This window comes from Chiloscyllium plagiosum, chromosome 5, assembly GCF_004010195.1.
Source record: "Chiloscyllium plagiosum isolate BGI_BamShark_2017 chromosome 5, ASM401019v2, whole genome shotgun sequence".
Lineage (NCBI taxonomy): Eukaryota > Metazoa > Chordata > Chondrichthyes > Orectolobiformes > Hemiscylliidae > Chiloscyllium > Chiloscyllium plagiosum.
Genome location: NC_057714.1, coordinates 11,327,892 through 11,341,841, shown reverse-complemented (window position 1 = coordinate 11,341,841; position 13,950 = coordinate 11,327,892). Strand labels below are relative to the sequence as shown.

Genomic DNA, 13,950 nt, shown 5'->3' with positions numbered 1-13,950 from the left:
TTTACAAAATTATGAGGGGCATGGATAGGATAAATAGACAACGTCTTTTCCCTGGGGTCGGGGAGTCCAGAACTAGAGGGCATAGGTTTAGGGTGAGAGGGGAAAGATATAAAAGAGACCTTAGGGATAACTTTTTCACGCAGAGGGTAGTATGTGTATGGAATGAGCTGCCAGAGGATGTGGTGGAGGCTGGTACAATTGCAACATTTAAGAGGCATTTGGATGGGTATATGAATAGGAAGGGTTTGGAGGGAAATGGGCCAGGTGCTGGCAGGTGGGACTAGATTGGGTTGGGATATCTGGTCGGCATGGACGGGTTGGACCGAAGGGTCTGTTTCCATGCTGTACATCTCTATGACTCTTTGAAGGACACAAAGTAGCTGGAGTTACAAAGTGACACTCACGTTTCCAGCTGGTTCTTAAGGGCTACAGACATTGCGGGTAAGTGGTGTTGAAATGTCCATTGGCCATGATTGAATGAAGGAGTGGACTCAATGGGCCGAATGGCCTTACTTTCATTCATATGTCTTATGGTCTTATGAAATTGCCTGCTGCACTGTAGTGAGTGTTCAGCAACGTTTATCCAAGGTACTAACCATCTCCTATATTGACCCAGGCCTTCTTGGCGAGGGTCAGGGGACAGATTACCATCTGCTGGGTACACTTGCACCAACTGATTCAGGTCTTAGGTGGCGAACAGTGGAACTGAGGAGTCACGGCTCTGTTGGCTGGCGAATTATTGTGACATTTTGGCATTCAAATAGGTGAAGTAAATGAGTCAATAGTACATGTACACTCTTCCTCGTGTGTGATGCCTCAATAACTTTGTACCTTTGCACAACAGAGAAGATCTGGTGATTTGCATTCTGAAAACCCAGTGATGAATTTCCCATTTTCAGGTTTGGTGACTTCACCATTGCCATTTCAATGCCATTGTGGCTGCATTATTATTATAGCAATATTGCAGGGGGTCTGAAGTCCTCAAGGGGGAAACATACCTTGTAAGGAGGTGAGGATATACAGGGAGCTAGCAAATAGCTCAATGGTTGCACTCTTTTTTTGAGGTTGTAGGTATACAATGCATTTCAGGGGCAGTGAAGTTGATGGATGAGATTGAGGAACAACTCCTGAACTGAGCTGCTGTGCACTTTATTGCAATATATTGAGAACTGCTGCATGAACGTACAATAATATATAGTTCCTTTATCGGTCAGAGTACTGAGTACAGGGGTTGGGAGGTCATGTTGCGGTTGTACAGGACATTGGTTAGGCCACTGTTGGGATATTGCATGCAATTCTGGTCTCCTTCCTATTGGAAGGATGTTATGTAACTTGAAAGGGTTCAGAAAAGATTTACAAGGATGTTGCCAGGGTTGGAGGATCTGAGCTACAGGGAGAGGCTGAACAGGCTGGGGCTGTTTTCCCTGGAGCGTCAGAGGCTGAGGGGTGATCTTATAGAGGTTTACAAAATTATGAGGGGCATGGATAGGATAAATAGACAGAGTCTTTTCCCTGGGGTCGGGGAGTCCAGAACTAGAGGGCATAGGTTTAGAGTGAGAGGGGAAAGATATAAAAGAGACCTAAGGGGCAACTTTTTCACGCAAAGGGTGGTACATGTATGGAATGAGCTGCCAGAGGAAGTGATGGAGGCTGGTATAATTGCGACATTTAAGAGGCATTTGGATGGGTATATGAATAGGATGGGTTTGGAGGGATATGGGCCAGGTGCTGGCAGGTGGGACGAGATTGGGTTGGGATATCTGGTCGGCATGGACAGGTTGGACGAAATGGTCTCTTTCCATGCTGTACATCTCTATGACTCTATGTGCAGCGAGATAGCAGTGAGACAGTTTGAACCATCTGACCTGGATTTCTCAGGCTGTACAGCAAAGAATCAGAGTATATGCTGAAAAATCTTTCACTGCAACATCAACCTATTAGCTTGTACCGAGATCAGCAACGACAACAATTACTCAAGTGCTCAAATTTCAGCCAGCACTTCCAGGGGATGATGGCAAATTTCACTGATGACCGTCAATTTCTTGCAACAACAAGGCAAAAGAAGAGGTGGCCACTTTATTGGTCCTGATCGGAGCTTGCACCACCCCTTTTTGTGCTGGTAATGGCAGGCTGAACCCAATCAAGCTAATTATTGCCTCTCCTTGTGAAAATCCCACCATCAGCACCACAAGAACGGATGTGCGATCATAATGTCCAAGGGTGAACATCCAGCTCACACAAAATAAAAGCAAGAAAATTATGAAGAAGCAAAATAAAACTTGCTTTCAACTGGAGTGTGGTGTCATGCTTTAGAAAGACTTCAGTGAGGGTGCAAGAAAGGTTTACACAAATGGCATTGTTGATGAGGGATTTCAGTCAAAAGGGGAAGTTGGAGGAATTGGAATTTGTCTTCTTTACAGGAGACAAAGTGAAGAGAAAATTTGATAAAATGTCTTTAATAATGAGGGACCTAAACAGAGCAGATACTTGAATATTGTTTCTATTGATGAAAATGTTAAGAATCAGAAGGTATCAATTTAAAATTAATGACATGAACCAATGGAGCATAAAGAAAAAAACATTCACACAGCAAATGGTTGAGATCTGAATGCATGCCTGAACTGCATAGTGGAGGCAGGTTCAATCCGGGTTTTTAAAAATTAATTTGATAAGCTCCTGAAGAGAAACAAATTGCAGAACTGTGGGAAAGGGCGGGTTTGCAATCCAGCTGAGCTGCTCTTGCAGAGAGTCAGCACAGACATGGTGATCCAAGTTGACTTGTTCTTCACTGTGACAATTCTTGAATTCTACTCATTTGTTACGCAGGAGGAAATCGTAAACACTTACCGGATCATTGTTGTATAACGGATCACAAAATTTTTCTAGCGTGTACAGGTACTTTACGTTATCTTTAGCCTCGTTACCTGCATCAGTGATTCTAATGTCCAGCTCTCGCCAGGTCTAGGAGTACAATAGACAATGCAGAAGTTTTTGACTAAGTAAGAAGGCAGTTAACAGTAATTTGTACAGTCAAATTTTTCCCCATTATATGCAAAAAAGTAATCCCTCATAAGTAAAATTCACTTAGGTTATGTCTGCCTATCGCTTTCTAAGCTTGTACACCATATAACAAGAAAACAGATGTAATATAAGACAAAGAACTGCAGATGCTGGAAATCTGAAATGAAAACAGAAATTATAAGAGATACTGATTAGGTCAGGCAGCATCGATGGATAGAAAACAGAGTTAACACTTTAAGTTCAGTGGCCCTTCTTTAGAAATTATAGCATCCAGGAAAAGGTGGTATTTATGTTGATGGGGGGGACCAGGGGGTTGATGGTGATGGGGAGAAGTGAGCAGATAGGTGGAGACTCAATCCAAAAGAGACAATGTAAGGAAAAAAGTTAGGCAGACAAAGGGATTCTTAATTGTATGTCAGGATGACACTGCACTTTGAAATGCATCAGAAAACAGGCAGGAGCTGTGAACTTCAAAAGGTTTAAGAAAGAGAACATGGGCAAACAGAAACTTAAACAAGACTGGGGTCCAGGAAATAGGGTAGGAAAGACAAAATGAAAAGAACGCATCCGTGAAAATTAGAAGTTAAAGGAACTATCCATGTTCAAGAGAATGAGAGAATGCAGGGCTGTTGTAAAATGAGCACTCAGTTAACTTAAACCATCATTAGTCAAGCAAAGGTGAAGGTATAGAACATAATGTAAAAAAGATCAGAAGAGAAAGTTTAAGAAATATGGAGGCACATGTTCAGTGCATGATGTTTACAAATGGAATGTTACATCTAACAAACGAATGATGAAATGTTTCTATAGTTTACTGCTAACTAAATTAAAATAAAAATGTAAGGCTTTGCACAAGAAGGCACTGGAACTTTCAAGACACACAAATTAGATGATTTTGACAGGAATGGCTGATACCAAATTCAGTAAATGAAAATGGTCAGGCTCGACTAGGTATGAGGATAAACTACGAGAGATCAGAACTGAGAACATCATGGTCAGGGAGAGAATAGCCATAAAACAGAAACAAGCACTACTGGAAATGATTGTTCAAAGTTGGCAACGATTATAATGAGAAGTATGGAAACCTGTGAAAGTACCAAAAGCTTCCACGAATTAACATATGTCAGACTAACAATGCATAAAGAAACAAAAAGCGGAGATTTTAAACTTGAGGTGCATCACAAGCACGCCTACCCACTGATGCCCAAGGCCCTCTTGATCCATATTAAAGCTGAGCTCAAAGTGGGTCCAAATGTTTCCGGTTGGACATTGTGTATTTATGCAAGTGGAATTCTACCCCAGATATAGGACCCTAATTACAATTTCTGGGAGCACATTGATGGAACATGCTTTTGTACATGTGTTGAACAGCCCAACCAGAGTTCCTTAAAGTAACTACTTGAGGCCAATCAAAAAAAAGTATTTTTTTTGTTTTTCTTTAAAATAATAATCTCCAAATACCATACAGACTATTTAATGTATTCAGTCACTCTATATAAAAGTGTCTCCCAGCATTTGTTATTTGTGGCATTATTGCTTTAAAACAGCACTATCCCCACATTGCTGAATAATACCATACAAGAAGCATCAATGTTAGTGATACAAAATTTACAGTCATTTGATGGCACAGACTATGCGTACTGCTGAAAAGAATACACATTTTATTCAACATTTTTACCTTGCACACATCAGGAAAATTGGTAAGAATACTGATACTAAAATACCCTGACCTGATGTACTCAAAACCTTGCACTCAGCTTTAACATCTGTATTATACTAGACTGTATTTAAAAGATATTGGTACTGAAGGTGTGAAGAGATATAATTCAAACCCATTTTGTCACCCACTTTCTAATCTTTTGAGAAGTTCAAGCAATGGAAAAGATCAGAGGAAGCACCTTAAGAAGTTTAGATTTTGCCGTAGTGAGAACTCCAAGTACTGCTTTCACATCCTGACTCTTTAATTGATCAAGCAGATAATTGAACCTTGACATTCTTTTCTTCCAGTGATCCAGTTCTGCACGTGGACCTAGATCATCAGCTTCCTTACGCAACTGTTCACTTTCAGCAAGAACCTGGAATTGCAGAGTAAACAAAAATGAAATAGTTCCAATTTCAGTGTTATATTGACAATTTTTACACAATACCACGTTTCACAAAGAGGCTGAAGAAACTTTTAATCTAAATTACAAATGGCACCCGACAAAACTGTGAAAATATAAACGATCCCTCCACATCCTGCTTGGACTAGTGACAGCCTTTGACACAGTTGACCAGACCTTCTTCCTTCAGTACTTTGCTACAGGCATCTGGCTGGGTGGAATAATATATTTTAAGGATTTTGATGAGGAAAGTGAATGTTCAATAGACAATTTGTGGATGACACAAAAATAGGTGGGAATGTAAGTAATGAGGATCACATGAAAAATCTGTAGAGCGTTATGGACAGGTTATGTGAGTAAGGATAATACTTGGCAGATGGAATATAATGTGGGAAAATTGAAGCTTTGCATTTTGGCAGGAAGAACAGAGGAATTGAATATCGCTTAAATGGAGCAAGACTGCAGACCTCTACGGAACTGAAGAATTTGGGAATCCTCATCCATCTAAGTTCAGCAGGGAATGGGGAAAAACAAATGGAACATTGCTCTTGAATGCAAATGGAATGGAGTATTAAAAGTAGGGAAGTTTTGCTAAAAGTATACAAGGCAATAGTCAGACCACAGCTGAAACATCATGAGCAGTTTTGGGCCCATTATCTTAGAAAAGATGTACAGGCAGAGGAGGTAGTTCAGATAAGGTTCACTGGGCTGATATCAGGTATAGAGGGACTGTCTTTATGAGGAGAGGTTATGTGATTGGGTTTGTAATCATTGGAATTTAGAAGAATGAGCCATGACCTTATTGAAAAGTACGTTATTCTTAGCGAACTTGATAGGCTAGAAGAAGAGAAGCTGTTTCCCCTTGTGGGAGAGTCTAGTACCTGAGGGTATAACCTCAGAATAAGGGATCACACATTTAAGGCACAGATGGGGATGAATTCCTTCTCCTGGAGGGCAGTGAATCTGTGGTCTTAATGCCACTCTAATGGTCTTGTAGTCTTAATGCCGCTCATCTGGAGGGTTCCATTGTTTTCTATCTATCTCTACCCAAAGTATCACTTACATTGGCTTCTTTTACTATTTCCATCTTGTTACTTCTAGTGTACCACAATAATCTATTCTTAGCCTACTCCAACTTCTCATCTACATACTCTCCATTTTTGAATGTTGTCACCAATGCAGGGTTAAGTTTCCAGGTTCACTGTTTTACCTCAATACCACTGCTTCCAACCTCTCCACAGTTGTTGCATAATCAGGCTTCATGCCAGGTATCTAGTACTGAATGAGCTGAAATACCCTATGCATAAACATTAGGAATGTCAAAGCTCCATTCTCCATTCCTTCGCTATTTGATTGCATCACTTTCTAAGGCAACTGTTGAAGGCTAAAACAGACTGTTCACAATCTCAGTGTCATATCTTTTCCCAATTTATTTCTCCAACTAGCTATTTTGTTAGTAAGAACTCTATTTGCACCTCTGCACCATTACCTGCCTTCATCACTGTCTCAGCTCACACGTTACTGAAAACTTCATCAGCCTTTATTACCTCCAGACTCGACAATTCCAAAATACTCCAACAGCTCCTGCTAGCTCTCCACATCCTACTGTCTGTAAACATGGGGTCATCAAATATTTCCTTTCCCTTTCCTTACCCATGCCAATACTTGTTCACCCTTTACTCCTGTGTTGCTGATTTGCATTGGGATCAGTTAAGTAATGGCAATTTTAAAACATAAATATATTTTCAAGTACTTAATGGTCAGGCTCCTCCTGATCTCTGCAATCTTCTCCAGTATTCACAGCTCTCCAAAATATCAGCACTCATTAAATTCTAGCCTCGTGAGTATTCCTGGTCTCATTATTGGTGGCTGTGCCTTCAAAGTTCCTTCCCTTCAGAATTCGCTTCCTGCAACTCTTCACATCTCCTTCCTCCTTTATGATGGACTTTAAAAATTCCCTCTTTGACCAAACTTTTGCCCACTTGTCCAAAGATCACCTGATGTGGAATGGTGTCAAACTTTGTTTTATAATGTACCTTAGAAGCACCTTTGAGAGTAACAACGTCATAATCACTACATGGATTTAAATTGCTACAGTTGGATACACAACTCACTTTGCTCCCATTATTGAAGCCTTCCATCATTCAGTCCCAATAATGTTTCAAGGTAGTCCTGCCCAAGTTTCTACTGGGCACAATACAAATACTGTACTTAACAAACTTAAAATAACTTCTGAATCCATTCCAGCAGTGGATGTGAAATTATTTGCTTGCTTTTGCTGTGTTGAACTTCAGCAGCATTTTAATCATTCATGAAAATATAATGGAGCTACTCGGGGTGGGGTGGGGTATATTTGTAGTAATCAGCATGACACAGCTGTATCACAGCAACGAGTGAATGGCTTCAGGAGAAATAGTTGGACAAGATTAAAGTTTATTTTGAAGAAATGCATTTTCGTTCTAGCGTTCAGAATTCTGATTTAGAAGTTGTTTTAAAATTTTTGTTGAAAATGCGAAATGTTTTGAAAGTGTTTTATTGACAGTGCCAGTCAGTGTATCTGTTTAAATAATTTAATAGGTGGTCCCGTTCGCACAGCATACATTGGCAGGTTGTTCGATCACGTACCGTGATCCTGAAGTTCCCACGTTGAGCACTTGATCTCAGATAAAGACGGTGAATTATTTTAGAAGAAAAACTGGAATTCACATTTAAATACCATAACATAAACACATTTGCAATCATAAAGTTGCAGGCCATCATTTGTGAAACCTGAGGACAAATTATTTCCTCTCATACAAAATAAGCCACCCTGAGGCATCAAATCCGGAGAAAAAGCTCAAAAATGGCATGAAATGCTGTTTTTATGAACAGTGTGGTTTTTGGTCTTTTTCATAGTCAGATCACACGACCTGTATTCTTACATATAAGCAATTAGTTCCTTATGCAAAAACAAGCTATAGAAGAAAATCAACCACAAATAATCTAATCCAATAATGTCTGAGCACATAAAACACTTAATTTGAGTTAAATTGAATGTTTGTAAAGTATAAGACTAACATTTTTTTAAAATGTTTAAAATCCACAACAATTCTTCTCCATGCTGGACTTATCCAGTTATCCATCCATTTAGCTTGGTACTTTGAATCACCCCATCATAGAGCACAGAGGCCAGTTTTGGATAAAATCCTTAATTGGCCACATCCTATCATCTGTAAACATGAGGTTATGCAAGAAAGGTCTCCAGAATAGATAGAACACATTTTAACATTACCTGCTCAATTTGATTGATCCACACTTTCATACATGCTTCAATCTTTTCCAAAGCTTCAGTGCTATTGGCTACAGCCAAATAATCTGATGGGCCTTTAATGAGCCTCAAATCAAAGGTCTCACATTCTTTCAAATTCACCTACAGTCCAAAAAATAAATAACATTTTAGAAAGACAGAAAAACAAGTTATTGTATGGCTGTGAATTTAATCAGTGCTAATCTGAAAGAGTGTAAATTCAATCCATTATTGTCATAACTCAGGCTGAAAGAGCAACATTCAGTTACAAAAGTAACTTTAATAAAGATTTCAGAAAGTTTGAATGGATTACATGTGCTATTTAACTTTGAAACCAAAGGTCAGGAGATTCTCTATGAAGAATGCCAGCCTCTCATGCTGATCATTTCACCGTACCCTATAATCCTTGAAACTCAGGATTCAACCTAACATCCAAATGCTTCACATCACCTCACACACCCATCAATGCTGCCAGCCTTATTCCCATCTCTCAATATCTCCACATACACTTCACTATTCAGCTATGACAGGCACATCACCCAAACAGAGTATTATACATCCATTAACATTCTGACCTCTTCCTTAAAGCAGAAGGTAGATTGGAGGACAGAACAGAATCAGACAAGAATGTCCACATCTACTAAAATCATGCAGAGGAGATGGTTCATTGGTCAAGAAGACAATAATGCTGAGAACACAAAGCAATGCAGTATTTTACTGTTTCATCCATCACTTAAACCTCAGTTCACCCTCAGTCTGTTATGTAGCAAGATAAGCAAGCTGCTGATGAGGAGATCTGGGGCCTCTGGCTTCCAACCCCATACACCATTCCTCACACCAAACTTTCTCTTCACTCAAGGGTGCATTCACAGATGAGGTCAGAGAACTCACAAGAAGATGAGCATTGAATGGTAAGCACACTAACATTGTCTGTACTGTCATTCCTCATCTTAACAAAACAGGGCATTCCACTCCATCAGCAACCATGTGGAACCCACCAGGCCACAGCATCTGTTGGCCAATATCAATTTCCATTACAGCACAAACATCTTCCATTCTGTATCAAAGATTCAGTGCCACTATGGAAATGTAGACTGTTGCACTCATGGTTCTGGATATTGTCATGGAGCAGACCAAACCCCCTTTAAATATATCAAGGTGATAGTCTGGACCCTAACTTTTATCCTATTTAAAGGCAAATGTAAGGTGCTGTGTTCCAGATATAATTCAATTAATCACACTACTCAGCTTTAAGCAAAACACACTTCATTCTTACACCCAGTTAAAAAGATACAAAAAGAAAGACGAATTGGTATAACATTTAATTCTATTGGAAAGTGTAGTATATTAATAGATTATTTAACTACCAAACAGCATATGTGCCAATATAGTAACATCCCATCACCACACCCTTGGCAAAAGCAAAGTCAGTAAATTAGATTGTCTCACATGCAATGTTTCTCCAGTCCAGGAGAAAAGAATATCAAGAGAAAATTCTGGCAAAGAGAAAGAACTCCAGCTTTTTTCTGTGGCTGAAGATGTCTAACAGCTTCCACTACCAACATCAAAACCCCAAAGAATGAAAGCTAAACTAAAACCCTGGTCCTTTGGGAGCCTGACTCCACCCATTCATACTGCATCTATTGTTTTAACTTTTGAAAAAAAAAGGAGCCTCACAAGCTGATTGCCTTATTGGTTTGGAAGAGACAACTCAGCACCTCTAACTCCAAACCTCTCCTCAAAAAAAAGGACAAAATACGTCCCTTAAAGTCATTGTATCGTCACAATATCTCTAACAATCCAAAGGGGTTTCCACAGTATCAAAGTAACCCATGAGTCTGTTGGCAAAAATACAGTAGATTTGCTGAGGCACTGCCCCAAGATAGTGGCAGTGGCTCTGTGAAGCACAAATCTGCTGTTCACTTTCAGGAAAACATTATTTGTACTCTCAATCCTGCCACTCTGGATGCAACTTAGACTGCTGCAGCCCAGGCCTACATGCGTCATCTGAAGATAAACCTTATAGGTGTAGAGCTACTTGAGATTACCTTCCAACATCATCTACACTCTTCTGAATTAGAAATCAACAGCCTTCCATCACCTATATTGCAGCCACTGGTGAAACACGACTTCAGAGCTCTAAGAGTCAAAGAATGACAAGAAGACAGCATTCAGAGTGACCAAAGGGAGATTAGTTTAACATTATACGCATTATGTCATGAATGAATTTATAAATTTAGATTGTCAGTAAGACCTATTCCTTCATAACAGCCAGGTTGCCGAGCATGAAGTGCATTGTCACAAATGCTAATAAACACATATCTGAGCAATGCAGAGCTTCTCCAGAGTTTTTCAAGCTATGGCAGCATTACTTGAGGATGCAAATGCAGTGTTCAATAACGTTTTTTGTGACAGTACGGCTCTCATTTTATGCCTATTATCTAAACTTTCACATATTTCAAACCAAATTTATCAGCCAATGTTAATATTGGCTCTTGTCATTCTGTAGCTCACCTGTAACTTGCTGTGTTATTTCAAACATAGGTGTCACAGAGGACTGTGCAGAATGATCTGATCATGACTACTGCCAGGAGAACAGGCATTTGACTATGTGATATCCTCATTATATTTGCATGAGAGGCGTATATTAAAGGAGTAGAATCACTTTTGGCTCAGCAAAACATTGGAGTTCCCATTAGATGTGTAATGTGAAAAGAGAAAAAGGGATGTTGTCATAGTCAGAGTCATAGAGATGTACAGCACAGAAACAGACCCTTCAGTCCAACCCGTCCATGCTGACCAGATATCCCAAGCCAATCTAGTCCCACCTGCCAGCACCCGGCCCATATCCCTCCAGACCTTTCCTATTCATATACCCATCCAGATGCCTTTTAATTGTTGCAATCGTACTAGCTTCCACCACTTCCTCTGGTGACCTGTGCAAACTCCTGTGTTCACTTTCACATTTGTTTCTGGAGAGGAAAGGATATGGAGTCTTTTTTATGTGTTATGCAGTGCCTCAGTGACCCTCTTCAGCAGTAGGCCCCCACTACATGTATGAAAAGTAGGAGCAACTGTCACCTTGACAGCCAAAGGCAATATGATCCTTGCTCTACTTTGAGGTTTCAGGTGTCACTGCATAAGTTGACAGACTTCAATCAGTGCTGCTTTAGTGAAGAAGTCTCAAGCAATAGTCCTCACTGTCATTAAACTGCTCCCAAAATACCCTTTGAAGAGCTAGTCTCCTGCTATGAACAGGGATGGGGGCATTAGTTTAATGCTGTTTAATGCTTGTTCAACTGTATGGGGTTAAGACAGGGCATAAGCTGGGGTGCGGTATTCAAAAATGACAGCGTTAATATTAAATCAGCATTGGAAAAACTGACTGAATCATAATCTGCCTACTCTGCACATCACTGGTGGCTGTTTAGGTGTGTGTGCACAGGCCCCTTTATAGTATAAAGAACTTCACTACTTCTTTGAGCTCCAGGAGGTTAGGTGTCATAGCAAGAAAGCAGTGATACACAGCTCAATTTCTCCCTCTCTCTTGGACACAGAGGGGTATATCCACAAGGATACTTACTGAATTGAGCCTTCAGGCTGACCAAGCCTCATATGAATGGTGTATGCACTCTGTTGTAAAACAGAAACTAACTCATCATGACCCTAATGTTAGTTAAATGCTAACTTTACCTAATCCAATTCAACAGACATACAGGACTGAAGTTTCCTTTGCATTTCAGGAGCCCCATGTCAAAGTCAAATGGAAGCCCCAGCATGAATTTGTTGGCACTGAAAATGACACAAGGGAATTTCCAGAGATCTCGAAATTGGATGCCTTCAAGGTTGATTCAGGACGGTAGGTCAGTCCCAGAAACAGCCAATTCTGAGGGGCGGTTGCTCTGAAGACCTGGCAGCCTGTATGTTAGAATTGATACGACAGTTTGGGGATCAACAAGGAGCTTCAACATAAGTGACAGGTGCCCATGGAGTGGTTAAATTCAAAATGGACAAGCAGGCAAAGTCCTGGATCACAGGGAAAAGTTCTTGGATGAATTGCTGGGAATGTCAAGGCTGTGCTTCTCACTTGTAGCCCCATTTTTGGGGAATGGGAGTCTCTGACACCAAATGTTCCCAGGAGCTAACGGCCACTATATGCAATAGGATCTGCTTCATCACCAGCAATACAGCGGAGGACCATTCGAATTCATCTCTGATTGGGGTCTTGAATTCACCAATTGTAAACCAACCTCCATTGGAGGGCCTGATTCAAGTGTTACCTGTTTCAGAGACATTTCATAACATGTATTAACAGGTTAATTCAAAATATCTATACCCATCTCTCATTAGTGACAGGCAAACTGTCTCCCTGCCCACCCCTCAAAACTCCCCGAATAACAGGAATGCTTTGGGAAACTGCTGCTTCTCTCAAAGCTGCAAAATTATTCCAGGAATGACTGAAAAATTGCCAAATATATTGTAATGTGTGCTCAAGGAAGGATGAAGTAGATAGAACCACAGTCCCTCTTACATTTATCAACCTTCTTGGATGCAGCATTTAATTGTTAAGACTTGTAGGCAGAAGAGGACTTATTAAATATTTTAATGTGCAAATGAAATGTATGTTATAGCAATTGCTTACTTTCTCCATCAGGCTTTCCTGAGCACCAGACAGAATGCTCACAAACCCATCCAATGAGTTCAGGAAGTCTTGGCGTACACTACTGGCCTGAGGACTGCTCAGCTCTCCCCAACCATCATTCATCTTCTTCAAGGCAGGAACAAACACTTCTGACAGGAGTTGTTCAGCAGCTTTCAGCAATCCAACATCAGATGTATCAAGAACATTGAAGGTTACATCCTAAACAAATTATAGACAAAACGGAATTGCCTTCATCAACAATATTTTAATGGGTTATATATTTAGTTCAGTCCATTAACATAATAAACATAACATATAATTGTTTTGTTACATATTACTACTATCACAATGGATAGAATCTTCTACTCCCAATGAAGGCTGGAATGATATTTAATCTTGGTTGTAATGTACCTAAACCCTGCTGCCTTCCCATTATTGTGGGATAGTTCTGAACAGGAAGGCTCACGGTGGACCTTCCCACACAGCTGCCAATTGAAGCCCTTAAATGACAAATGAAGGACCAATTAAAGGCCACAAGTCATCATCACTGCCATTAACCCAGCTGCAAACAGGCTTATCACCATGCAGTGCTCATGAAAGCTGCTCCCCAATGTTCAACATGTCAGGTCATGGGGGGCCTCAAGCAAAGTCGACTAGTTTATATGACTGGAAGCCTGCCATCCAGTGAGGTTCTGCTGGGATCAGTGTTGGAGCCCTTGCTTGTGGTACATGTAAATAATTTAGACTTGAATGTAGGAGGCCTGATCAGTGAATTTGCGGATAAAATGAAAATTGGTACATTGGAAAACTGTGAGGAGGATAGCCTTAGATTACAGGAGCATATCGATGGAATGGTCAGATGGGCTGATCAGTGGCGAATTCAATCTGGATGATGTGAG

The 13,950-nt window shown here is 40.3% G+C and overlaps 1 protein-coding gene across 1 annotated transcript in view; it reads right to left on the bottom strand.

The window, feature by feature from the left end:
* Window positions 1-13,950, bottom strand: part of dnah5 (dynein, axonemal, heavy chain 5) — a 337,850-nt gene that overhangs the window by 244,992 nt on the left and 78,908 nt on the right. Inside the window, exons 5-8 of the mRNA XM_043689617.1 lie at window positions 13,052-13,270; window positions 8,395-8,532; window positions 4,920-5,096; window positions 2,848-2,961 (exon numbers count right to left, since the gene is read on the bottom strand). Coding sequence (XP_043545552.1) covers window positions 2,848-2,961; window positions 4,920-5,096; window positions 8,395-8,532; window positions 13,052-13,270 — 648 coding nt within the window. The remainder of the gene's footprint in view (window positions 1-2,847; window positions 2,962-4,919; window positions 5,097-8,394; window positions 8,533-13,051; window positions 13,271-13,950) is intronic.